At 37.7% G+C, this 27,447-nt stretch overlaps 1 protein-coding gene across 1 annotated transcript in view; it reads left to right on the top strand.

Annotated features, from left to right (window-relative positions):
- Nucleotides 1-27,447, top strand: part of C19H1orf21 (chromosome 19 C1orf21 homolog) — a 262,347-nt gene that overhangs the window by 120,251 nt on the left and 114,649 nt on the right. Inside the window, exon 3 of the mRNA XM_055233513.2 lies at nucleotides 6,428-6,522. Coding sequence (XP_055089488.1) covers nucleotides 6,428-6,522 — 95 coding nt within the window. The remainder of the gene's footprint in view (nucleotides 1-6,427; nucleotides 6,523-27,447) is intronic.

The following is a 27,447-nucleotide window of genomic DNA, read 5'->3' as shown; positions in this document are numbered from 1 at the left end:
CTATTAATGGCAGCTTTGGTGCCTGGACACTGGCCGGGGAGGCCATATCACCTTCAGAATGGAGCCTGACTCCTTAGGAAGACTCATATAAGGTCTTCAGTTCCTGCAGCCCTATCAGCCTTTTCTCATTACACCTGTCTTACCTCCTGGAATTCTGCATGTCTGCCATGTTGCATGACTTGCTGTTCCCCCCATTTGCTGTGCTCACTGACCCCTTGCCCGAAAGCTCCTTCCCACACATAGGAGCTGTGTTCCTCAGGACTCCACTGAGATATGTCACGCCCTCCAAGACTCTGCTTAACCTTGGTTAGGGGTCTCTTCTTTCTGTTCTTATAACCACCACCCTCACATGTGCTTTTTTCATGGTCATAAAAACTGTATGCACTACTTTCTTATTTTCTTACATCCTTTCCTACTGGCCATTAACTCCTTTAGAACAGGGACTGACTGCTTCCTTTCCTAGACATAATCCCAGGACTGAGCGTTGTCTCTGGCATACAGTAGGTGCTTTATAAAGATTGTTGAAGTAAAGAAGAAACACAGAAAGGATAGCAGGGGATAGTGCCCAGCACTTGACTCAAGGACAGAAAGCAGATAGTTTATTCCATTTTTATGTCTGGACTAAAATCAAGAGATATTTTTGCTCAGACCTTTTTGGGCCAGAAGTGTGCCCATAAAATGGTGTGATTTGTGGGAGTTCATAGCAGTCAATTAGAAAAACACCACACTTCTAATAAGAAAAAAAGGGCAAAAGATATGAAGAGACACTTCACAAATAAATACAAATAGATGATCAACACATAGGAAAAGTATCCAGTGTCACTAGTAAATTTTAAAACATTAAACAAAAATAAAAATTAGATACCGTTTTCATCCTTCAATTTATTACATATTTTACAAAATGATAATACCCTTTATTAGTGAGGCTGCCCTGAGATGAGTCTTACACCACTGTGTTGGTTCATTTGTGCTTCTGTAACAAAATACCACAGACTGGGTAATTTGCAAACAATGGAAATTTATTTTTCACAGTTCTAGAGGCTGGGATGTCCAAGACCAAGGTACCTGCATTTTGTATCTGATGAGAGCCTGCTTGTGCCTTCACATGGCAGAAGGTGGAAGGCAAGCAGGCTAAATTCACTCCGCAAAGCCTTTTACAAGGGACTGTAATCCCATTCATGAGGGTGGAGCCCTCATGACTTCATCACCTTCCAAAGGCCCCACCTCTCAATACCACCGTCATGGGAATTAAATTCAACATGAATTTTGGAGGGAACGTCAACATTCAAACCATAGCAACCACCGAGGCAATAATAAGCACGACCACAGGGCTTTTCATCTCTGTTTTTTTTCGTTTGTCTGTTTATCTCTGATTTAAATGTAAATAAGCATCAGATTTCAGTAGTGAATAAGGATACAAAAGGCATATGAGAATTGCTCTCTTAGTGACATTAACATTTTTGGATTATGAGGTATCTATCATAAGGGATATGTACAAATATGTACAGTCTTTATAATTCCCCTAGTAGAGATACAGTGGTCAGACACCTTTCATGTTTAGTCTCTACAAACTTAAAGTCTAAAGACATAATTTTCCTGCTTGTTACTTTTAACAAATCATATTTTTAGATTATTAGAACTTAACATGGCCGGGCATGATGGCTTACACCTGTAATTCCAACACTTTGGGAGTCTGAGGTGGGAGGATTGCTTGAGTCCAGGAGTTTAAGACCAGCCTGGCCAACATGGTGAAACACTGCCTCTACAAAAAATACAAAAATTAGGCAGGCATGATGGTGTGCACCTGTGGTCCCATCTACTCAGGTTGCTGAGGTGGGAGGATCACTTGAGCCTGGGAGATGGAGGTTGCAGTGAGCCGTGATCATGCCATTGCACTCCAGCCTGGGTGACAGGGTAAGACACTGTCTCAAAAAAAAAAAGAAAAAAAAAGATGTATCAAGCAATCTTATTTTGAAATGTTTGCCTTTATTAGGTTAATTTGAAGCGAACTCTGGAAGGAACTGAGAATGTTTTATACTAAGTGTACCAAAGCTTCTTGTTAGGAAGTTTATAACTACCCTGAAAGTTGCTTAATAATGACTATTACATTGGAACTGACTAAATCACTTTCTACTAGTGAGGACAGTAGTTATCGTTCAGGGACTGCCTAACTCAGGGAGTGATAGTGGTATATGAGGTCCTTCAGCTGAGTCTTTGTGTATAAGTTTACTCCAAATTTAGAGTCAGCCCTAGTTATCTGTGGTCAGTCAAGTAGAAGATGGGTTCTCAGAGCATTAGTCTTCCCCTCAAGACAGCTGGTTTCCCTTAGGCCCTCTCTGCTGTCCTCCATCCCCTCTCCCCTACATCCCTGCATCGCTTAGTACAGAGCCCAGCACGTAGGTACTCAGACTGTACTGAGTGTACACCTTCCAGATGAGGACAGTGTAGAAGTAAACCATAGTTAGCTATGCTGAAGTGATTGACGCCTTCACTCTTCTCTGCTCTTTAATTCCTCTCCAACAAACTTGTGTTCAACCCAATAAAGATGTTAGGTTCTGACCTATTGCTAGCTACAAAACTGGAACTCGTGGGCCAGACCCCATTCCTTCCAAGCTTTGCAGATAGAAGATCTGCCACGAGGTTACCTTTGTAATTGATAGAACTGACTTTTAAATGAATCAACTAGAGAAATGGTTGCTGGAATGAGTTTGGCATGTCAGGATTATTAAAAAGTTAAAAATTTTCATAGATGTACATGTTCAAGGGAGAAGCAGGAAAAACAGCAGAAGCAGCCTGTACCCACTACTGTTTGAGATCAGAAGGGATCTTACAGTTTTCTAAAATGATGAAAATTTGAATATACTGTGACACCTTCTCACCTAGTCTTCTTTTGATCAATGCCACCAAGCAATCCCAGCCCCACTTGGATGTAATCTGAGGAATAAAATGCTAAAAATATCACCCAGGCGTTGCTTTTACCCCAGATCTATTTTGACTAGCACAGCCTGCAACTGTTTACATGCAGAGAACAGGAGTCAGCCTACTGTTCCTGACGTGCATTTTAATAAGCCACCTGACAAGATCAACAGGAAGAAAAGAAAAATTGTGAACAGGTGCAAGGGAGCTAGGGGGAGCCGAAGGAAGACAGGTCCTGTGTCTCCCTGCTCTTCCTCGAGTTGGCACGTTTTTCTGCTGCCAGGACCCTCTGGCTGTAACAGTGGCTGTCTCCACTTCCTCCACTGTGGGCTCTGATAAAGGGAACCTGAAGTCTCAAATTAATCCCCCATGTCTTCAACTAAAGGAAAACTGGATTTTGGTAGTGATTGTTTTACTGTCGTAACCCAAAATGCTTCATTCATTCGCTCAGAGGCTGGTTGGTAAGGTAGGACGTTCCTGATGGCTGCCTTGCCTTGGGAATGTGTGGTGCATTTGCTGATGAGATGTCTGTTTCCAGATGGACATCTTCCTTCCCGGCACCAGCTCTTGAGAATGTGACAGACCATTTTTAAATATTTGCTTTGTACAAATTGTGGCCTGTTGAAGGATCTTGCCCAGCTTTTTTTGTTTTATACTATGATGGATTTTGTGCGGTGTGTTGTGTAAGTAATAATGATAGGTCTGGCTTTGTAGTCGTGGCTGTTTGTTTTCTCTTCCTTTGTATCCAATCTTATTGTGTTCCTCTAACACCACGTTGGCTAGCCAGCCAGGGTTGTTAATGACATGTTAAAGCCTATCTTCTGTCTAAATTGGTGGGGATTCTGTCTTGATTTAAAAAATGGCTTGTGCTTAGAATAATGCTGCTTTGAAAGCCAGTAGCTTTTCCATTTCATTGGAAAAATATATTGGAAAAATAGTAATAGTTTGTCCACTACCTTCAATTTAGTTGTGTTCCCTGGAGGGATAAGAAAATGAAGACTGAATGTCACTGGGCTGCTCAGAGTATGTCTGCACTACTCTGTGGCTTGGCGGATGGGAGAGGACAGTGGGCAAGGGCAAGGGCATCTCCTCCCTAGGAGAAACCTTCACCACACAGTGGACAAGGGGCCATCTGGGTCTTTCAGAAGGTTCTGCTTAGGTCCGAAAATGTTACCCTCTTCCCCATCCTACAGACAAAATCATAGAATCTACTTGTGATACATAAGGAAATACATATATATATACACATATATAGACACATATATACACATATATAGACATATATATGCACATACATATAGACATATATATACACACACATATATATTTATATCAGTATTCTGTGTATTTAAATAATTAGAAACTCACCATTAGCAATTAAGTTCATAATTTAGTTCAGTTAAAGTTTATTAATAGTAGGCCGGGTATAATGGCTCACGCCTATAATCTCAGCACTTTGGGAGGCCAAGGCGGATGGATCACCTGAGGTCAGGAGTTCGAGACCACCCTGGCCAACATGGTAAAACCCGTCTCTACTAAAAATACAAAAAATTAGCCAGGCGTGGTAGCATGTGCCTGTAATCCCAGCTAGTTAGGAAGCTGAGGCAGGAGAATTGCTTGAACCCGGGAGGCGGAGGTTGCAGTGAGCCGAGATCACACCATCGCACTACAGCCTGGGCAGTAGAATGAAATTCTGTCTTAAAAAAAAAAAAAAAGTTATTAGTAGTAATTATCTCAATCTGCCAGGATTTATAAATATTAATGTCCCAAACTGAAGTTAGGAAGGCCCATTTTTACCTTTTTTTTTTAACTTTTATTTTTATCTCTGTGTGATTGTATTGGGGGCAAATTTGCCAGTGTCTTCTCTTTTTTAATTAACAATTGTTTTTCCAAATTCTCAGTAAATAATCCTTCATCAAATTTGTCGGTATTATTAATTTACATTCATTTTTGTCTCTTCAAAATACCAAGTTGGTATGTAAAATTCTTTTGTGTTGTAATTGTGGATCAGAATCTGTTGATTAACTTGTTAATATATTTAGGACCTGGTATTCCTAAAGGGCTCATTACTGAACCTTATACTAGTCTTTCTAATACCTTTACAAAAAAATAGAATCAATAATAACTCTAAATTGTCAGGTGGAAAAAACAGTTGGCTTAGTAAACATGAAGTCTTTATTCAGATACATGCAAATCTATTACATTCTTAAGAATGATAATTTTGAGAAACATTTGAACAGCATAATTACTTGCAGAAATATTACTACAATGAACATCTTTGGGAGTTGTGTGTTAAGGGATAATATGATGAGGAAACCTGAAACTATATTAGAAAGTGGTCTTATAGATACTAAAAGAAATTAAATAAGAATATAGTCTTTGTACCCATTTAATCATAGTTAATAAGAAAATATATTGCAACTTTCTGAACTGAAATATAAACTCTCTTGGCGATAGACAGCTGTCTTTCAGGTGGTCCCTATAGTTAGACATTACTCCATGCCATATGCCAGACAATCGTCAGTTTGTTGGTTGATGATATTTTCTGATTTCACAATTTCTGTGATGTTTCCCACAAATTGGGTTAAGAATGATTCAGAGTCACACCTAGTTTTGACTTTAGTGTGCTCAAATCATTTCCTGTTGACAGGAATCTGATGGAAATGTCATCACAGTGATCACTATTCTGGAGAACTGAAGCTGCAAGTTTTCCTGTGTTTGTTCTATGATGTATATTGATACTGGGATCTGTGTTCTCTCTCTGGCTGTTGTGGAGGCTAGGTCCCATCCACATCCCACTATACTCTCCAGCCTTGAGTGATGTACCTACCATTTCATCTGTTAGGTATAATAGCTCTTCATGCATATGACTTTATGGAGAGATTGAATTAAAGTGTATATATACATATATATGAAATAAATATATATATGAAATAAATATATATGAAATAAATATATATGAAATATATATTTAATGTGAAATAATTGCAGACTGCTAAAATTTAATATAGGGATCACAGAAAGAAAAGTCTCAATTCTTCAGTTGTTTCTATTTATCAATATAACTCTTTAGTCTTACTCTGTTTATCACTGAAAATTGTTGCACAGGCATTTTGGACTAATACTGTCTTGGAGAGAAATAAGAATATTCTCTTGAATCTTATCAGACAATTCTGTGATATGTCCTAGTGTAACATACATTTCAAAAAGCCTTTAGAGATGGAATATCCTGTTTCCTCTGCAACATTTGCTCTCTGTGGAAGGACCCGGCAGTGACACTTTGATTAGATGCATTCGTGATGCTGAGCTTTTTCTAGCAGACAGAGGAGAGGGCCTCATAAAAAGGTCCAAGATGCCTGGTTAAGCTTCTTCCAGATTGTTCCAAATGAACCACATATGAAGGCCACAAGCGAAAGGGTCTAGCAAATTACGCTATTGGGATTTTCTGACTGACACTTTTCTACTATTGGGGAAAAAATTATAAAATGTGTTTTCTTTTTTTGGCACTCAGATGAGTATAGGATCAAACCAGTGGAAGAGGTCAAATACATGAAAAATGGGGCAGAAGAAGAGCAGAAAATAGCAGCCAGGAACCAAGAAAACTTGGTAAGAATTGATTTTCTCACTTAACAATGAATTTTGGTAACACCATTGTAATAAAATCTGCACTGCATGTTTTAACTGCAGCTTACACACTGGCACAAGATTTCTTGAAAATGCTGCAGCTATTTATAGCTTGCCTGGAAGCTGCACCATTACTCCTGTATCCTGTTTGTCTCTGAATAAGCCCTTCTTTAATCTTGATGGGGAATGCTCCAGGGAAAATATAGCAAAATTAGTAGTGTTTTAAAATAGCTAAATTTAAGGGAAAAATATTGAAGTAGGATTGAGGTTTGTGAGGGGAGGATTGTTTTAGTTTTGTTTTTTTCTACCTCTTTTAGCTCATATCCAAATCAGGATGAATGGGTGTTTCATTATTCTAGACATGTAATGTTGACAAAGTTGCTTTTCAAAGGAATCAAAGGTCATTTTCAAAGGGAAAGCAACTTACTTCAAGGTAAGTCTTTCTCCAGAGAGTCAGTACTTCACATTCACAATATTAAAGGTATTGTGGGTTTTGAGTTTATGTGAGAATTGTGAAGATCTGAAACAGGAAGTTAGGAATCCCTTTTTTGAGTAGGAATCAGTATACACATTCCATCTTAACATCCCATATCTATAAAAACATTTAGCTAATTATATAGATGATTTCTTAAAAGCAGTTACAAATTGTTAAGAATATGTATTTACTCAGTTGTATTGAAACAAAATTGTTTTTGTTGTTTATATTTTATTTTTGGGTTACCTATATTTGCTTTTTTCATAATTGAGTTAAAAAAGATATTTTTAAGAAGCTCGCAATGTCATGTACTTTCACTTGACTTAAACTCTTTCTTTATGATGTGCTTTGTTTTTGTTTTAATGACTTCTGCTACAGCAGAGGAATTTGGCAGAATATTAAGCAGTGCACAGGAGTATTTAGGGCTGTTATTTTCCATTACACATTTGTGAATATTGGAGGCTGATTCTTTTCCCTAATTCTTTTCTGAATGTATGATCTATAACTTGAAGTACTGAAGTATCAACAAGTGAGTATTTTAGATCATTTTCAAGGAATGAAAATATACTCTAGATAATGAAGTTTTGCTTCATAAATGGGATTTGGATTTTAAAGTATCACTTAAGACACAGAGATTCATCATATCTAGAGTGATAATGTATTTTAACATTAACACTTAAATCCAGGAAAGTAGCTATGACTAAATACTAAAAGTTAATATTACCATACTGTCTACATGGTGTTTATTTTGTTTTGAATGGATAAATCAAAGACCTGAGTATTGAAATATCAGTAGTCATTTTTCTACTTTATTTTACTAAACAACAGAGTTTGTTCTTGCTTGATATAGTTTCAGCTTGAGTTATCAATCTCATCCTTAATAATAATATTTACTGTAGAGGCTAGAGAGCTACTTGTGAGTAGTCTGGCAGTGGTTTCTCCTTAAATCTACTAATGTGTGTCTCTGCTTCACAGGCTTATGTCTCTAGAACCAAAGAAGCAACACCTTGTATAGTTTGTGAGTTTTTTCTCAGTGTAGGACCAGTATAACTTTTTTCATCATATTTAGGACCAGTATAACTTTTTCCTTCTCTCTCAGTTTTGGAATCTGTCAACTACTTGGTACTTGGTATATTCTTTTTCAGCATTGTGGTCAGAATCAGACTGAATAAGGATTTGAAAAGAGAAAAATATTTGGTCATTCTGATTTATTTATGGATTATCTGTGACAAGCCTTGCCTCTTTGCTCTGCCGGCCAGCCATAGTCCAGGATCCCAATAGAACATTTCAAATGTGTAAAGATTTGCATGGGGAATGGGAACTAAATAGCTATCTTTGATCTGAAATTTCTAGACTGTTTTCCAAAATTAAGTGACTGTTCAGTTATTTGGTAATTTGTTGTCTTTGTTACCTACTCTATCCTTTGGGGTACATAATCAAGTATTGACCATACACATCATTTGAAGAAATACCAATAGCCTCCTAAACTTGAAGCTTAACATTGGAAGGTGGATAAAATAGATTTAACAATTCATTTTTTTAAAATAAAAAACACTCTTTAAAATAAGTATCGAGAAGTTCTTGCATTTCAAAGAATGCTACTAAGATGTAGGTTAAAGTGTTTTTTAAAAGTTTATTTAAACTCAAACTGTTGCATTGAAGGGGCTCAGCAAACACAACCAAGGAAGTATGGCATGATGGGGAGGACTTAGGGTTCCAGTCTCAGCTCTGCCACTTGCTCACTGTAGGATCAAGTTCTTTATTTCTCTAAACCTCCCACCATCACATTAGGAAAAAACAGTGCCTCATAGTCCTGTTGTGAGTACTACATGAGATGATAGTCATAAGACTGAGTTCAGTGCTTAGCACATGATAAGCACCTGTAAGAGTTAGGCATCATCATACAAAACAAAAGGAAAGAATAAAGAGTGTTAAAATCAGGTTTCTTTCTTTTTTCCTTTATGTTAATTGGTGACAGGTTTCTAAATGAATACTTATTATGTATTCATTTACTACCTATTATGTACAAAACACTAAGTTTTGAGAGATACAGAGTACTTAAAGTCACAGTCCTCAAGGAGCCTACAGTATAATTTTGCTCAATTCAACAAATATTTGATTGCCTCTTGCAAAGAGAGTGCCTTTGCACTAGACTCTGCAGAGAAACAGATAAATAAGGAAACCACTGATCCTCAGGGTGCTTGTATTGCAGTGGACAAGGTAAGTATGAAATGACTATAAGTAAAACAAGGTGAGACTGAACTTTAAGAAAGAAATACAAAGAGCTGCAGCTATTCAAAGGAGGCAGAGAACTCGTCTATTGGGATATCAGGACCTACTTCATGAAAAAGCTGACATTTACGATGGGCCTCAAAGTATAGAATTGGGGACAAGTGCCCAAGCAGAAGTGACAGGTGGAAAACATAAGATATATTTAATAAAAAGCACATAGTCCTTTTGGTTGGGGAATGGCAGAGAAGAGGAGTAGGTGTCAGTAGGGAAGCAGTGGGAGATTAGAATCAAAATGTAGATAGGCTAATGTATAGAGCCCTAATGTCCAGCTGAGAGGCCTAAAATTAATGCAGTGGATTAAATGGAGGCTTTGAGTGTTCATAAACCGGGGATTGGTAGAATGGGATTACAATTCAGGAAAGTTTATGTGGCAGCAGCTGGTGTAATATGGATTTGGTTGGGGAACCAAAATGGGAGACCAGTCACAATAATTTTTTCAAGAGGCAGTAAATCTGAACCAAGGTGTTGGCAGGGAGAGTAGAAAAGATTTGGGTAAGGTTGCAGAAGTAGAAGCACAAGATTTGACAACTCATTAGATATTAAAGAAGACCAATGAATCAGGAGATGGTAATGCCAAGATTTAGACCCGCTGGAACGATGATGGGTTGGTGGTGGTGAGAATAAGTAGTGAGCGTAATGATATGGTGAAATCAGTGGGAAGATTGTGTTTGAGGAAAATATAAAGTATCCATCCATCCATTCATTCATTATTTATTTCTGTTAATCCTTAAAATGCTCAAAGTATAGTACACAAAAGAAAAAGTTAAGCCATGGATCATACAATGTAATAAGTGCAGTAACAGAACTTCATCTGTTACTACTAGATTCTTAGGCAGTCAGATTATCTGGGAGACACAAAAGCACATCAGACATAACCCCCCCTTGGGAACCCACTTTCTGATAGCAGATAGCAGACATGTGACCTAAATTACCACAATTCAGGGTACTATGTGAAAATAGAGGTTGGTTTTGAGCAAGCAGAGCTTTAGGAACTTGTAGAACATTCATGTGGAAAAACTCTGGTGAAGAGATGGAATTGAAGGTGTGCAGCTCAGCAGCATTGCTTGGGACATGTCAAGTGTTCAGAATATTTTTGTTGGTTTGAATGAACAGAAGAATGAATGAATAGGCATAGTTGGGCCTATAGGTATACATTTAGGTCAAGTTGATGGCTGAACACGTGTATTAGTCCATTTTCATGCTGCTATAAAGACATATCTGAGACTGGGTAATTTATAAAGCAAGAGGTTTAATTGAGTCACAGTTCTGCATGGCTGGGGAGGCCTCAAGAAACTTACAATCATGGTGGAAGGGAAAACAAACCCGTCCTTGTTCACATGGTGGCAGGAGAGAGAAGTGCCTAGTGAAGGAGAGAAGAGCCCCTTATAAAACCATCAGCTCTCATGAGAACTCACTCACTGTCATGAGAACAGCATGGGGGAACTGCCCCCATGATCTAATCACCTACCATGAGGTCCTTCCCCCGACAAGTGAGGATTACAATTCAAGATGAGACTTGGGTGGGGACACAGAGCCAGACTGTATCACTTGAGTATAAATGGGGCAGCCAAAAGGAAGAGAAGAGACAATGGTCAAAGAAAGCCTCTTGAGATTCCAAGGTCCACTTCAAGGCCCTCCCTAGGTGGTCTATGCCCACAGGAGGCTTTGGTTTCTATCTTGCCACTGCCCTCCTTGCTCAAAGCAGGCCTCATCATCGGTGGTTCATTTTTAAAGATTCTCCGTTATTCATTCGGATTATATCCAAGTTCTTTATAGTACTTAACACAACTGTTTTGGGATAACTGTGCATAATCTGCTTAATATGTGTTCCTCTTTTGGACTGTAAGCTCATGAGGCTAAAAACTATCTTTTTGGCCTATAGTTAAGTGTCTAGCACCTAAGAGTTCATAGCACCTAGTGGTTGCTCAATAATTGCTGCAGACCTCCAGTCTCTTGAGCCCCTTGACATCAGGGCTGCGCAATGGAGAAGATCATGCTGGTTTTCTGAGGATGATGATGAATGATTTATATGCCAGTCATTTATGTACTCACAATATGAAGATGTTCATTATCCCAGTTTTCATCACTGCTTAATATCATATATTCCACTTTGCTTCTCTCAGACTTTAATTCCATCTTAAGGATGGTGGTGTGAAGTAGTAGCATTTGCTTTGGAGAGTATACATAGGTAAATATCAGTATGGGGCCTAGCTTCACCATTTCTAGCTTTATAATTTTGGCCAAATATCGAAAACTTTCAGACTTCAAGTTCCTCATCTGGAACCTGGAGAATCACAAAATTATTAATTATTGACACAAGGGTCCCCAAGCCTCAGACCCTGGACCAGTACTAGTCGGTGGCCTGTTAGAAACCAGGCCACACAGCAGGAGGTGAGCGGCAGGCGGATGAGAGAGCGAAGCTTCATCTGTATTTGCATCTGCTCCCCATTGCTCACATTACCACCTGAGCTCCGCCTCCTGTCAGATCAGCAGTGGTATGAGATTCTCATAGGAGAACAAGCCCTATCGTGAACTGCGCAAGTGAGGGATCTAGGTTGCATGCTCCTTATGAGATTCTTTTTTTTTTTTATTATACTTTAGGTTTTAGGGTACATGTGCACAATGTGCAGGTTTGTTACATATGTATCCATGTGCCATGTTGATTTCCTACACCCATTAACTCGTCATTTAGCATTAGGTATATCTCCTAATGCTGTCCCTCCCTCCTCCCCCAACGCCACAACAGTCCCTGGAGTGTGATGTTCCCCTTCTTGTGTCCATGAGTTCTCATTGTTCAATTCCCACCTATGAGTGAGAACATGCGGTGTTTGGTTTTTTGTCCTTGCGATAGTTTACTGAGAATGATGTTTTCCAGTTTCATCCATGTCCCTACAAAGGACATGAAGCTCCTTATGAGATTCTTAACTAATATCTGAGGATCTGGGTGAAACAATTTCATTCCGAAGCCCCACCCCTTTGCCCCTTCACCCTGGTCTGTGAAAAAAATTATCTTCCATGAAACCAGTTCCTGGTCTCAAAAAGGTTGAGGACCGCTGTATTAAAGTATTAGAAGAAATTATGTGAGAATATGTTTACAACCTAAGCAAAGGGAGGGAAAGCAAAAGCTATGAAGAAAAAGCTTTCTTTCATTACATTGAAATTAAATATTTTGGTAAAGCAGAATAACTACAAAAAGTAGTTTATGGATGGACAAAATCCTGGCAGGAAATTTTTATGATAAATCAAAGACAAAGGATTAATGACTGGGATTCAGAAGGAACATGTAAATAATTGAGAAAAAGATAATCTGTTAGAAAAATAGATAAATGAACAGATGGTTTACAGTAGAGGGCATTGGTTGATAAGCGTATGAAAATATGTTCCGTATCACTAGAACAGTGGATACCCTTTTAACCAGCTCTGCAAATCTCTCTCTGAAAGATACTGGCTGCAGCCAAAGCATGCTTGCCTGCATGGCTGGTAGGCTATTCACTAGAACACCTCTATGCATTTGCTCCCACAGTTAATTGTGTGTTTTCCAAGAGCTCGTTTGCTGGTTCCCAAACTGGTTCATACTGGTTGAATGCCATTGTAATTATGTAATTTAGTTAAATAATATGTAAGCCAGTGAAACACAAGTATGGAAAGAGCTGTTTCAGTGAAAATTAAACCGAATGCTTTGGAAAGTCTTGATGAAAGCAATTTACTAAAAGCTTGGTGTTAAATTCTGTGCTCAGATTATTTCACAAGGTCTTTATGTTCCCACTTCCCATAAGAAACCAAAACAGAGAATCTTAGATGAGATGATATGGTCAGTGCAGAAGGTGCACTGCAGCCCAAGTCAGTGGTTCCTGGCTTAAAGGAGAAGCCTTGTTCCTACATCAAAAAATGGGAGTAGGCTGGGTGCGGTGGCTCATGCCTATAATTCCAGCACTTTGAGAGGCCAAAATGGGAGGATCACTTGAGGCTAGGACTTTGAGGCCAGCCTGGGCAACATAGCAAGACTCTGTCTCTACAAGAATAAAAGTAAAAATAGAATTAGCTGTGCCTGGTGGTGCATGCCAATAGTCCCAGTGACTCAGCAGGCTGAGGCAGGAGGATTGCTTGAGCCCAGGAATTCAAGGCTACGGTGAGCTCTGATCATGTCAGTGCTCTCTAGCCTGAGTGACAGAGTAAGACCCTGTCTCTAAAAAGAGGAAATACACATTCATATAATTTAAAATAAAATCATATGTTTAATGTATATATTCATTTAACTCACTAGATTGTTTAATTACCAGTTTGGATGGTGTTGCCTAATAGGACTTTTATTGTAATCAGAGAAATGCAGATTATGACATGATCCCATTTTTCACCCAATAGATTGGCAAAATTTTGAAGTTTGATAATATCAGATATTGGCCTGATTATAGGAAAATAGGTATTCAAATACTAATGGTAAACATTTTGGAGGATAGTTTAACAACATCTGTTAAAGTTTAAACATGCACACCCATAACCCAGCACTTCCACATCTTGCTGTCCACCCTAGCAGCTGCCCATGTGCATGAGGAAGCTTGCACAAGACTTGTGCACTACAGCATTGTTTGTATTAGTGAAAATTAGAAAATAACCTCCTTGCTTGTCAATACGAGAATAATACAGCTACATTATACAAGGCAGCAATTAAGAAGAATGAGTTAGAATTCTATGAGCTGCCATTGAAAAATCATGCAGATTGTGGAATGGATGTGTATAGCATGATGCCATTTAAGGTTTTATTAAACAAAATAAAACAGCAACACTCTGTTTTCTGTGGGTACCCATATATGTATAGTTATTCAGAGATTAAAAACTGGGTGGATGTATCCCAAATTACTAACAGTGGATACCTGAGTTGATGGGGAACCTAAGAATGTAAAGACTCAGTTTCTTGCTCTGCAAAATGGGGAGAATAATTGGAGCCACTTCAGTGGGAAGTTATGAAAATTAAGTAAGATATACCTATAACCTCTTTGAACACTTCCTGGCATAGAAAATGCCATCCTTGGCTATTTTCCTGTTACTTTTATTAGTGGAGTTGGGTCAGGTGGGAATGAATTAGAAGAATTGCATGTGGTGGTTAAAGGGGATTTTTATCCTTAAACTTAATGTTTTTAATTTTTTCAAGAAAATATGAGTATATTATCTGTGTGCTTTAAAATTGATTTTTAAAAAGGGAGATAACAATAATAAAAGTCCAGTATTGGCTACTTGGGAATCTGCAAGTAGAATTATGACATTTTCTCTTTATCTTACATGTCCTCAGTTTTTAGTCATCTCTGAAGTCTGATTAACAGATTAGGACTGTTAGAACACAGTTAGAAGGAAACTCGAGAATAACCGGGCGTCGCTTTACGTAGGTTACCAGTTTTGCATATAAATGATTTAAAAGTATATTACCCTGGACTTGGCAGTATTCAGATTCCTTGACCTCTCTAAAGTAAGTATTTTGGCAGATAAAGGACATTCCCCATTTTAGTTTTTAAGTGTTCCTTCTTACTATACAACAAAACATCATTTAAGGAAAATATTAAGGACATTAAGGAAAATTATTTCTTTAATTAACTAACATTTGTCATTATCAGCCCATATTCCCTTAAGAATATTAAGCCATTTGATGATGGATTTTTTTATTTGTTTGTTTGTTTGCTTGTATTTCCTAGCTTTACACGTATTACATTAGTTTTGGTTTGTTTGCTTGTTTGTTTGTTTTGAGTCTTGCTCTTGTCCCCCAGGCCGGAGTGCAATGGCGTGATCTTGGCTCACTGCAACCTCTGCCTCCAGGTTTAAGCAATTCTCCTGCCTCAGCCTCCTGAGTAGCTGGGATTACAGGCACCTGCCACCACGTCCGGCTAATTTTTGTATTTTTAGTAGAGATGAGGTTTCACTATGATGGCCGGGCTGGTCTTGAACTCCTGGCCTCAAGTGATCCACCTGCCTTGATTTCCCAAAGTGCTAGGATTACAGACATGAGCCACCACGCCCAGCCTACATTGGTTTTTGATTCACTGGTTCCAGGTATCTATGTATAAATTAAAAGATTGTTTTCTCTTTGATGACGTATAACATGGTTGGTTGAGCTTTTGATTTCAGTCTTATCTATAGAGTTGAGGACTAATTTGAAACACCCTTTCACAGTCATCAATTCCTGAAAACAATTATATGGAAAAATTAAAACAAACAAAACAGGATGTTGTAATGTGCACGTTAGCAGAAAAGGAGATTGAAATCAAGTTTTAGGCATGACTACATCCCCCGCACCTATGGAGTTTATGAGAGTTTCCTTACCTATCTCCAATGCATTAAATTTCCAATACATGTCAGTACATCTTTACTGGATTAGTCCATTTTCACGCTGCTGACAAAGACATACCCAATACTGGGCAATTTATGTAAGACAGAGGTTTAATTGGACTTACGGTTCCACGTGGGTGGGGAAGCCTCACAATCATGGCAGAAGGCAAGGAGGAGCAAGTCCCATCTTACATGGATGGCAGCAGGCAAAGAGAGAATGAGGAAGACGCAAAGCAGAAGCCCTTGATAAAACCATCAGATCTCGTGAGACTTATTCACTACCATGAGAACAGTATGGGGGAAACTGCCCCCATGATTAAATTATCTCCCACTAGGTCCCTCCCACAACACATGGGAGTTATGAGAGTACAATTCAAAGTGAGATTTGGGTGGGGACACAGAGCCAAACCATATTAACATCCAGTTGCAGAAATGACGACTTGGAAATTAGGAGGCATCCCTGATCAGATGAAATGCTTCAGAAGCTCGTGAGCTCTTTGGAGCAGTGGCATCCAGTTGGTGAAAACTGGGAAGTGGCCCGGATCCACAGAATAAGCTGTGGTTGAAGCAGTCCCCTGTAAGGGGGCTTGTGTTTTCCAAAGCATTTGATTGATTGGCAGCCTGAAACATAAACCAGAGGATATTCTGCAATTCCATTCATTCACTGCAGGTCAGTAGGAAAGCCAAGAGCTCAAGATCACAGTCATCATATTACTCTATTTGTTACAATATAACTTGTGAGGAATAAAAGGCTTGTGAATGAATGTTAAAACTTTCAATCACTAATAAAATGTTTGTTATAGTAATGTACATTCCCCTGTAGATAGTCTCATATTTAGGAACCCTCTACAAGTCCATTTGAACTCTTTAATAAGTACTATGTTTACTTTTCCTATGACTCTGTAGAGCAGCTAATATAACAGCAAACTGACTTTTCTGTGTAAAGGTTGTTCCTGATTATCTTAGAAATGACTATTTACCTTTGAGTTCTCACTTTCAAATGCAAGGTCAAGTAATTATTTTTAGAGACCAACTAATGCAAAAGACCATGACTTTGAATAGCCCCAATTTCCCAAGCCACTTGTACATTCCTAGCACTTTTGAGAATAAAATAAAAGAAACCAACAAGAGTGAAACTGGTATTAATAGGCAAAATATCAAGCTATATGAAGTACTACTTCTCTTCTCACTCTCTCCTTCTAGGGACAGATTGGATTTGAGCACAGGCTGGGTGGGGCTGGGATGAATTATAAGAGAGAGTTCTGGACTTGAGGGAGGTACTTCATAGTTTGGGGACCTCTAGAGGACTGAGGTGTTCCCCAAACTAAAGTGAAGATAGATAGTGATTCTAGGTATCTGATTTAGATAAGATATACCCCTTCCTAGACAGCTTAATAAATACAATTTTAAAGCATCAGATTCATCCCCAAAGATCTCATGGTTCTAACTCAGTAGTCTCTCTCCTTATTCTCTCATGCTTTATGTGATGGTGACATCAGCCTGAACTTCTTCCAGATAATTAGAGGAATAGTGTCAGGATCCCAGACACCATCTACCTGAACATTTAGTTTCTTAAGGGAATAATCTTACTCGCAGGAGTCATTCTGTTGTTTGTTGTGGCATAGAAGGTATAAGAGAGAAGAATGATACCCCTTCATTGATCTTGGAAGACTTCCTATATCCAGCTAGCATTTTTGTGTTACATGAGCCAAGCACATTCAAGGTCTTAGAGATTATTCTGGCACTGTGGTAATTTGATTTAGAGTAGAGCTGGAGTAGAGTTTAATTCTCTGAGGATGAGAGATTTATTAAATCAGTCTTCCAAATTTTAAGTGTTGAACAGAAGCAAAGTTTCTGATTTGGGAACAGAATACTGGGAGAATAAAATAATGCACACAAAATTCCTTTGTAAACAAAAAGCCCAACAAATTATAATGATTACTGTTATTGCTAGTTAAAAGGACACCTGGCTTCATTTCTGTTCATTGCTATTTTATAGTGGAAACAAAGTTATGGCACAGCATGCTTGCGGGTGTAGGCAAGAGTTAATACCTACTTCCCTTGAAGAAAGAGTTATATCTTCATATCACACTTCAATCTCCTGTGAAGAAAGGATGATATTAAAGTATATCTCAACTTAACATACTCAGAAATTAATGACTCCAGTGGTTTTTGAAGAAACTACAGGACTGCAATCCTGTTTTAAATGTTTTTGTCTCTTTTATATGCTGAACGCTGAACTGACCATATTCAGGTGAACACAGTGTTAGTGTCCAAGCACAACATATCTCTTGAATCAATTTCTATTTCAGCGTACTCTCACTGTCATTTAGGCATAATATAGGCACTGAAAGTGTGTAAGGATTGACAATGCACAGTTGCAACTCTCAGGAAACTCAAGAGGAGATAGATAAACATACTGTGAGTCTCTGATGGAGGTTCTTGAATGAGACCAGGGCCTCGAATGAGACCAGGTTTTCATTGGCAGATGAAATTGGGAAACAGATTTCAAGCAGAAGAAATAGTGTCACCCCGGCATGGAGACGTGGCGTGAATAACGAAGTGGTTTGGGAGGCTGATGGAATAATTTAGGAAGTGTTTATTTGGCTAGCTGGGTTTTTTATTTTTCCTGTCAGCACATTAATTTTTGGTTTACCAATAGTCACATTGTTTGGCCAGTTTGCAGTATTTGTAACTACAGAATAAATAGAACAGACCTCTGCTGGTCTAATTTAAAGATTGGGGTGTTGATAATGACTTCCCTTTTCCCAGCATTGTTATAAAATGTGATTGCTTTTAAACATGCTTTCCTTAGATGCAGGGTGCTAACTAAAAGTGGTTGAACAGATTTACTCTTGACCTCCTCCTGTCCAGTGAAGGATAGCATCTAGTTTATCCCCTGAAACTTTCCTGTTTAACTTTTGGAAATACAGCAACATAAACAATACTTTAGATTTCTGACCTCTTCTCCAAGAGTAGGACCCTGATATTTAAGTAGAAAGTAGAAAGAAGCTCTCTTCAAAGCTTGATCCTGTTTGATCTACATGGTCATTTTAGATATGGATTTATTTATCTCACTAAAACATGAGCATTTTTTATATGCAAGTGGCCCCATTGAGACACCTGACTCAGGGGAAATGAGTGACAATTGAGAGGGCCACCTTTAAGGCTGGGCCACTGTTACTAGAGTACCCAGAACAATAACACAGTGGTGTTACTTTCTGCAGGTTGTTCAGATTTCTCTCTTATTCCCTATGTGTTGCTAAAAATAAAACCAGAGCATATAAGTTTCACTCATCTGTTGGCAAACTCGGTGAGGTAGCTTCACCCAATATTAATAATTTATGCCTTGGAGGTGAGAGTATCAAAAGCAACCATTATGTTTCCAGGAGTCTGGGCTCTGGTAAGTGTCTCTTCCTGTCGACTTCATTTGTGAGCAAATAATACCCAGTATTGACAGAGATACAGGATTCACCAGCCTTATGATTTTTATTTTTACAAGGTTTTTGGTAGTTCTGAAAATGGAGTTTATTCCTGTCATCCAGAAAAGATAGAAATAAATAATGAGGCATAAAAATTTCATACATCTTCCTTGGAGGGAGGAGGAATATTGTTTAGCTTGTCAACATTATAATAGGTATATGAAGGTACCATTATAAGTGCCTGCTTCATGTTCATAACAGGATTAATTTATTTACTCAATGCTCTGTATGATAACAGATGCCAAATTTCTTCCTTCTTTGAAAAGTAAAACAATTGATAATGATAACAATATTTCCCAAAATGTAATGAGATGACTCAGTTTTTTGGTTCCTGTCCGAGTGTAATGGTACATTACAGAGTCTCATTTACTGGCAAACTTCTGCTTATAACTGAATAACTTGAGAGCTTGCTTGATTTTAGGCAAATACTTTTTACAGTTGAGTGCATAAAATGAGACAGGAATCTGGTGAGTGGAGCTGGAATATGAGGTAGGGCTTGGTCTCAGAAACAAAGCTGAAGATTCATTATTAGCACAGGGGTCTGACATGATCAGGGTCTTCCAAATACAAGCCAGGGTTCCTTTGCTTCTCCTGAGTCTGAGACGCAATGAAACCAAAAGGAACAGCAGGGAACACCAACTGCAGACAAAGAGAACAGAGAATCTCATTCTAATGATTCATAGCGATGCCTTACTGCTCATAATGTTTCAGCTCAAATCAAACAATCTCTGCTGGCCAGGAGATGGCCATCTAGTGAGACAAAGTAAACCACACATAGCTAATGGATTGGTTTACTCTTGTTATTTTCTTATTTATTGTACTTTAAATAATTGTACTTTATTTAATTGTACTTTTAAAATTAACCTTTCTCTGTTTGTAAACATACTGCCTGCTTGAATTACTTTAAAACATACTTTGGGAAATACAGAAGTGAATAAAAAATAAAATCAGGCATAAACCCCATAACAATCATTTATGTTTTTAATGCCTAATATAAATAGAAATACAGAAATATAACTTTTTTTTTTTGAGATGGAATTTCACTCTTGTTGCCCAGGCTGGAGGGCAATGGCACGATCTTGGCTCACCGCAACCTCCGCCTCCCGGGTTCAAATGATTCTCCTGCCTCAGCCTCCCAAGTAGCTAGGATTACAGGCATGCACCACTATGCCTGGCGAATTTTGTATTTTTAGTAGAGACAGTGTTTCTCTATATTAGTCAGGCTGGTCTCAAACTCCCGACCTCCACTCCCCTTGGCCTCCCAAAGTGCTGGGATTACAGGCGTGAGCCACTGCACCCGGCCAATATATTTTTTTTTTCTAAACAAAGTAGATCTGAATTTCTTACAATGCTAAACATAATCTTACCATATGTCTAGAAATCGTGCTCCCAGGATATTTTCCCAACTGATTGGAAAAACTGTAACCATACAAAAACCTTTATGTGAATGTTGATAAGAGCTTTATTCATAATCACCAAAAACTGGAAGCAACCAAGGTGTCCTTCAATAGATGAGTGGACAAACTGTAGTACATCCAGACAATGGAATATTTCTTAGTAATAAGAAGGAATGGGCTACCAAGCCATGAAAAAAACATGGATAAGTGCATATTGCTAAGTGTGAAAAGCCAGTCTGAAAGATACACACTGTATGATTCTACTTGCATGATACTCTGAAATAAGCAAAACTGTAGATTTCCAGAGATTTGTACAAAAAAGATGGGTGTATAGGTGAAGCACAGAGGATTTTTTTTTTTTAGGATGGTGAAACTATTCTGTATGGTACTGTAATGGTAGGTACATGTTACTATACATTTGTCAAAATTCATAGAGCTTTATAGCAAAGAGAGTGAAATTTAACGTACATAAATTTAAAAATACAAACAAAAATGAAAGCCTGGGGATCTCGGTATAGAATGCAGACTGTGACAAAAGAATCTAACAGTATTACAAATACGTGAAATAACCTTACTGAAAGAGATTGAGGGAAAGATGCTAACCTAAGTAACTTTGGAAATCAACGAAGACTGTGAGACCAAAACTAAAAGCAACCATACATAAGCACTGTACTAATTTTTACTATGGAGGTAATAATTAACAATTCTGAAAAACTATAAATGTATACTGAACTGAACAATTAAATATTGGCTACTGGATGGTGAAGCCAGGTTTCTCACTGTTGGAGTGGGAGGTTACAGATATTTAACAGGGGATGGCTAGAATGATCCTGTGGCAATAGATTAGAGTTAGAGATGTCAGTATGAACTGATGCTTAGCTTAATATACATACAGATGGAAACATGGAAAAATATTAATAGATATTTGTACATACATGTGTAAATACATATAATGTATATAGGCATGTATATATGTATAGATACATGTATTTATACATGTATATATGGTTGCAAAAATGTAGATACATGTATGTATACACTTATTTTATTGCTCTGTCAGTTGAGAGGGCCTAGAAGCAATGACACCCCAGTAGCAATAAGTATACCCACATCCAGATCTTGTTTCTAATACCATTCTCCAATAAAAGGAACTAGGGCTTCTTGAAATGTCTGAGTCTAGGGCTGGAGAATATGTAAGAGGCTCCTGGTGCATCTTGTAGTGTCAGAAAGTTAGGAAGTGTGTGTATGCACATACTCACAATATGATGGGATATGTCAAAGGGACACGGGAGCCCACTGAAAAGCTCCAGTGACCAAAGCTGAAATAATTTGAGCAACAAAATATGTAATATAGTGTTAGATTACACTATTAATCTAGTGGAGAATACAAACTGTATACTTTATTTTTTATTGTATTTATTTTTGAGACAGAGTCTCACTCCGATTTGCCCAGGCTGGAGTGCAGTGGCGCAATTTTGGCTCACTGCAGCCTCGACCTCCCAGGTCTGGGTAATTCCCCCACTTCAGCCTCCTGAGTAGCTGGGACCACAGGCACATACCACTATGCCTGGTTAATTTTTTGTATGTTTTGTAGAGACTGGGTTTTGCCAGTTATCGAGGCCGGTCTTGAACTCTTGAGCTCAAGCAATCCACCTGCCTCAGCCTCCCAAAGTGCTGGGATGACAGGCATGAGCCAGTACGCCCAGACTTACAAAGGATATACTTTATACAGAGTATAAAATAAATATCCATGAGTCCATACTGATGTAAATGATTGAATAAATACATGCAGACGAATTGATAAATCTATGCAGAATAATTTCATATCATTTATGTAGATAGTCTACCCTTGAGGAGGTGGAACATTACTTCTCAATTAGTAAATGTGGATTGCGCATAATGACTTCGTTACAAGAGTGCAGTATGGAAATTGGGAAAAAATGAGAACTTTACAATGGAGAAACCTGACAAACAATACCTCAGCCAGGTGATCAAAATTAACATCAATAGTGATAAGTCGTGTTAATAGCCTGTATCCTTGATGTGCTGCGATGAGAATGGCGTTTTATCTCTGTGGTCTTCCACCCCAAACCTTGAGCTTCAGTATAATCATGAGAAAAATGTGCTTCAATTGAGGGGCATTCTACAAAATATCTGACTGGTACTCCTGAAAACTATCAAGGTCATCAGAAACAAGGAAATCCTGAGAAACTGTCACAGCCAAAAGGAATCTAAGGTGACACAGCAATTAAATGTACCATGGTGTCTTAAATGGGATCCTAGAACAGAAAAGCACACTAAATAAAAATCGTAAGGGAGTGTCGTATAAATGTTACTTGATTAATTGTGATAAGTGTATTATCTAATGTCAGATGTTACTAGAAGAGAAAGCTAGGTATGGGGTATATGTAAATTCTCTGTACTATCCTCACTTTTGTGTAAGTCTGAAACTGTAATTTAAGGTATAAAATTTAAGTATGAAAAAGGACCTATGCCATACACACTGTGAAATGCTATTTGAATATGCCATAATTTAACTAATACTTTAATGAACTATTATAGAACTTTAATGTTCTATAATACTTTGTATCTCCAAGCATTCCATTAGGATAAACCACTTTATTAGGGTTATTGAGACAAAAAGGTTTTTTTGATGTGTACACCAAATGAGCCTCTCTCCAAAAAAGAAATCTTACGTCAACTTGTCTTCCCACCACCAAAATATGAGCATGCTGATTTCTTCTGACTTTTTACCACTACAGGTAATTTTATAAGTTTCAATTGTTGTTTATAAACAACTTGTATCTTTTTGTTTTGATTTGTACTTTTTGATTACTATAGTAATGAGTTTGCACTTTCTAAAATGTGTTTATAAGCTAGAGTGTAAGGTCCACAAGGGTGAGATCCTTGTCTGTTTTATTCAGGACCTCTCAGAGAGCAGGTACTAATAAATATTTGCTGAACAAATGAATATACTGTATTTCATGCATTTCCCTTTGACTGGAATCTTAAGTTTTCCTTTCATTGGAATCTAGAAAAAAATTAGAACTAAAGACTTTGTTAATTCTGTTCTTACATATGAATATAAAACTATAAGATTGGGTACCTTCATGGAGAATTCCTAAGTAATGACCTCCTTGAACCTTACTTAGATAAGCTGACTCATCCTTTATTATGTTGCATTTGAATTTGAGCCAAGATTATACCCCACAAGAACATTGCATAAGATGGAAAAAAAGCATGACATTAGCTGGAATTGTCCCAGATTAAATATTCTTCTAAAATCACTCATCTACTCATCTATCTGTACATTCTTCCATTCAGTTAGAATATAGAACTGGTTTTTTTTTTATATATAGAACTAGGGTTTTTTAAATGACTTTGAAGTATTCATTAGTTATTCCAACAGTATTGAATTAGACAAATAAATACAGCTAGACAGTACAGCTTCACTGGCTGCTAGATGATTTACGTCATTCAACAGGTTTCAAACCCCTAAAGAGGAGCACCCTTCCTCAATGATGTGGACTAGGAACATCAAAATTTATACGGTTTCTGCTTCAACCTCAAGGCAGCTTGTAGTCTAGTAAATGATGAGAGAATTGAGCAGGGACTAAAATCTTTAAGTGGGCATTATTGGTTTTATTATAGAAAATATTTTCATAGGTTACTTCTTAAAATATCCATTAGTCTGAGGAGTACATTGAGATTACCTCTTAAAATAACAGTATTTTCTGAGTTGGAAGAATGGCAAATTTTTTTCTCCCTAAAGAGTGAAAGTCTCTTACACATCATGTTTTTGCAGTATGGTGATATTTTGCATTGTTTAGGCAAAAATAAACATACCTGCAGGGATAAACAGAAAAAAAAAAATAACTTTTGTTTTAAACATAGGGTTAACTATTAAAACCTCCATTTTATTTTTATATAAATTTTGGTTATTCTCGTAATTATTCTTGGATGATGATTCTCATACCATTGGTTTCCATGGAAAGTTGACTTTCAGTAATAACATCTTAATTTGTCATTGAATTATCATAAAATGTATATAGTGTGCTCTTCCTACTATATTTCAGTGTGATTGAATTATGGTTTTCCAACTTTACTAGTTTTAATTTTATTCCTTTCTTTGGTGACCTCTTTCTTTTCCATCATTTAGCTTTTCTATTTGTTTTTAAGCCAAGAAATCATCCATATCATCATTGAGAAATATTGGCTTGGGGTTCCGATTGTATAATCAAAAGCCATATTAAAGTTGTGATATGCACAGGAACTTAGTGATCTGATCATGAAACGCATCTGTAGAATAACCTATGAGAGAAGTTTGCTGGTGTTAACTGACCAGAAGGATATGAGGGATTATCTCTGGGTGGTAGGGTTATGGGAGATTATTTTTAAAATTCTTTTCTACATTTAAAAAGGTTTGCCCCTTAGTTAAAAGGTATTACTTTACAACTCAGGAAAATAAAATTATACAAAAAGCATTTAAAACACAAGGATTTACAGCTGGGCAGAACAGCAGGCTTTCTGCCAGATCAAAAGCCTGTTGCTTTTCTTCTTGTAATGGACATTCTATGAGAGGAGGGAGAATGTCCAGTCACCTAATTTCCATCTCTGTGGAGCATCAGTGGAAACTTCATTCTGCTGTAGATGGAGTGGTAAATTAATGATTGTAGCAATATATAATTTCAGGACTTTATAAGGTAAATACATTCACCATGTGGACAAATTACTTTGGCTTTTTAGTTCTTTAAAAGATACAGTGGACATACTGTTTTGAAGCTATTCCCATTATTTAGGAAAGTGGCAGTCATTTTAAAATTTTATTGTTAGAGTTAATGACAGAAAATGTTGAGTTAACCATATTGTCCAAGGAATGGAGTGTGCTGATCATTCTTGCCTTATTGTTGAAAGTTTTCTGAAATATATTTGCCTTCTCCTTGTTAGTAAATACAGGATTTTAAACATTAGTGAATTTTTCTTCATGATTCAATATCTTGCCTTGCCTTAAGGTCACTGTTAAAAACACCAAAAAACTGAACAATAGAATCAGAAGCTGAGGATGTTTGACTAATTCTTTGCTAGCCTTCTGATATCCCCTAGAAAATATTTTTACAATAATTTCTTTTATACTAAACCTACAGGTATTTTTGAAGCATCCTCCCATCCCCAGCATTTTATTCTTTTACTTGGGATCATTAGTGCTGAATTCTCTCTTAGCTTGGGTAGAACTTGGCAGGTAATACAAACATAAATCAGGTTGTCATCTTTCTAAAGTTGGTCAGGGACTAAGTCGTGTTTTGGCTGTTTTAAAAAATGAGAATTGTTTGACAACTTTATGGCCAACTAACTCCCAAGTATATCTAATAATTTTGCAAAAACCTACTCTGTTTTCTGGATTAAGAATAAAAGCTTCAGCTTTGGAACATAACACTTACCTGTAGCCTATTCATGGAGAAATAGCCCAAAATCTGAATAGAATGTTTATAGAGGTAAGGAAGGGAGAACCGAGGGAAAGAAAATGTCTCAACCCCTCTCTTCATTCATTCATTCACTCCCTCAACAAGTATATTAATCACCAGCTACCTGCCAGCTACTGTCCTTGGTTCTGGGTATTATAAGTAAGACCTACGGTCCCGTCCTTAAGGGGCTCACTGTCTAAGAAGGAGGAGGCAAGCCAGTGAGCAGGCAGTTTCCATGAAGTATGCTAATGGGCCTAACGGGGAAACATACCATATTATACACACGTAACCCAAACTTAGAACATCAGGGAAGCCTTCTTAATGGAGGGGCCCCCTTTATGCTCTCATTTAGCTTAACTAGCTTCAGCATCAAAGCTCTGTGAAAAACAGTATCAAGAAATACCATGTCCTGATGCTTAATCCTTTGTACTTAGCAAATGATGCTCCAGTGTTGACTGGTGAGTCTTGGGAATATACTCTATGCCAGAAGTGTTTGTGCATTCACCAAGTAGTTGTTGGGTCCTTATCAAGTGTGGCAGCTATGCTTAGAAGAAGGAATACAGCAGTATACAAAATAGCATAAAACATGGTCTTTGCTTTTGTGAAATTCATAGTCTGGAAGAAACAGGCTGGTAAAGAAGCATAAAAATAATATATTACACACTGACTTATAAGCACAAATTAGTGTCTAAATGACAGCAGATGAGGGAACAATTATGTCTCAGAAGGTATGGGAAAGCAGAGCCTTAAGGGCTGAATAGGTATTTAAAGAAGATCAGGTGAGGAACAGCAGGAGCAGAGGCCAGGGACTTAAAAGATGAGGGTGTCCACCCAGAACTGTCCCAGATTTGGAGTGATGGGACCGGGAGTAAGGTTCAGGTTGTGAAAGACTTTGTATACTCTCCTAATAAAATGGGACACGCTGTCTTACTGTGGTGAAGAACCTGGCTGTGAACTCAGAGAAACCCAGATTTAGATATAGGCCCTGTCACTTACTAGCATGTTACCTAACCTCTCTGAGCCTGAGTTTCCTGAGTCCTCAGGAAAGTGTAGTTTATAGTAACTACCTAACAGGATTGTTGTAAGGGCTATCTGAGGTAAGGTCAGGAAAGCACTAGCACAATGCTTGTCACATAGCAAACACTCAATAAATGTTAGCAGTTAATTGTATTTACAGTTTTATCCCATGGACATTGGAAAGCTATAGAAAGTTACTATCTTGCTGTTGTCACTCCATATTCCAGAACCTCTTTGTGCATCCTGTTAAAATATTGTTTTGATGATTAAACAGGTTAATATTTGTAAAGTGCCTAGAACAGTGCCAGGTATATAGTAAGTGTTGTATAAGTGTTTATTCCATATTTTAAGTTAATGAAATCTGCTAAGCAATAGAAATAAAATTTTTCCACTTTACAGATGAGTAAGCAGAATTCAGATAAGTTAAACTTCTTGTCTAAAGTAATACAACTAATAAAGTATGGAGC

Source organism: Symphalangus syndactylus, chromosome 19 (assembly GCF_028878055.3).
Source record: "Symphalangus syndactylus isolate Jambi chromosome 19, NHGRI_mSymSyn1-v2.1_pri, whole genome shotgun sequence".
In the NCBI taxonomy this organism is placed as follows: domain Eukaryota; kingdom Metazoa; phylum Chordata; class Mammalia; order Primates; family Hylobatidae; genus Symphalangus; species Symphalangus syndactylus.
This window is presented reverse-complemented; position numbering and strand designations above follow the sequence as displayed.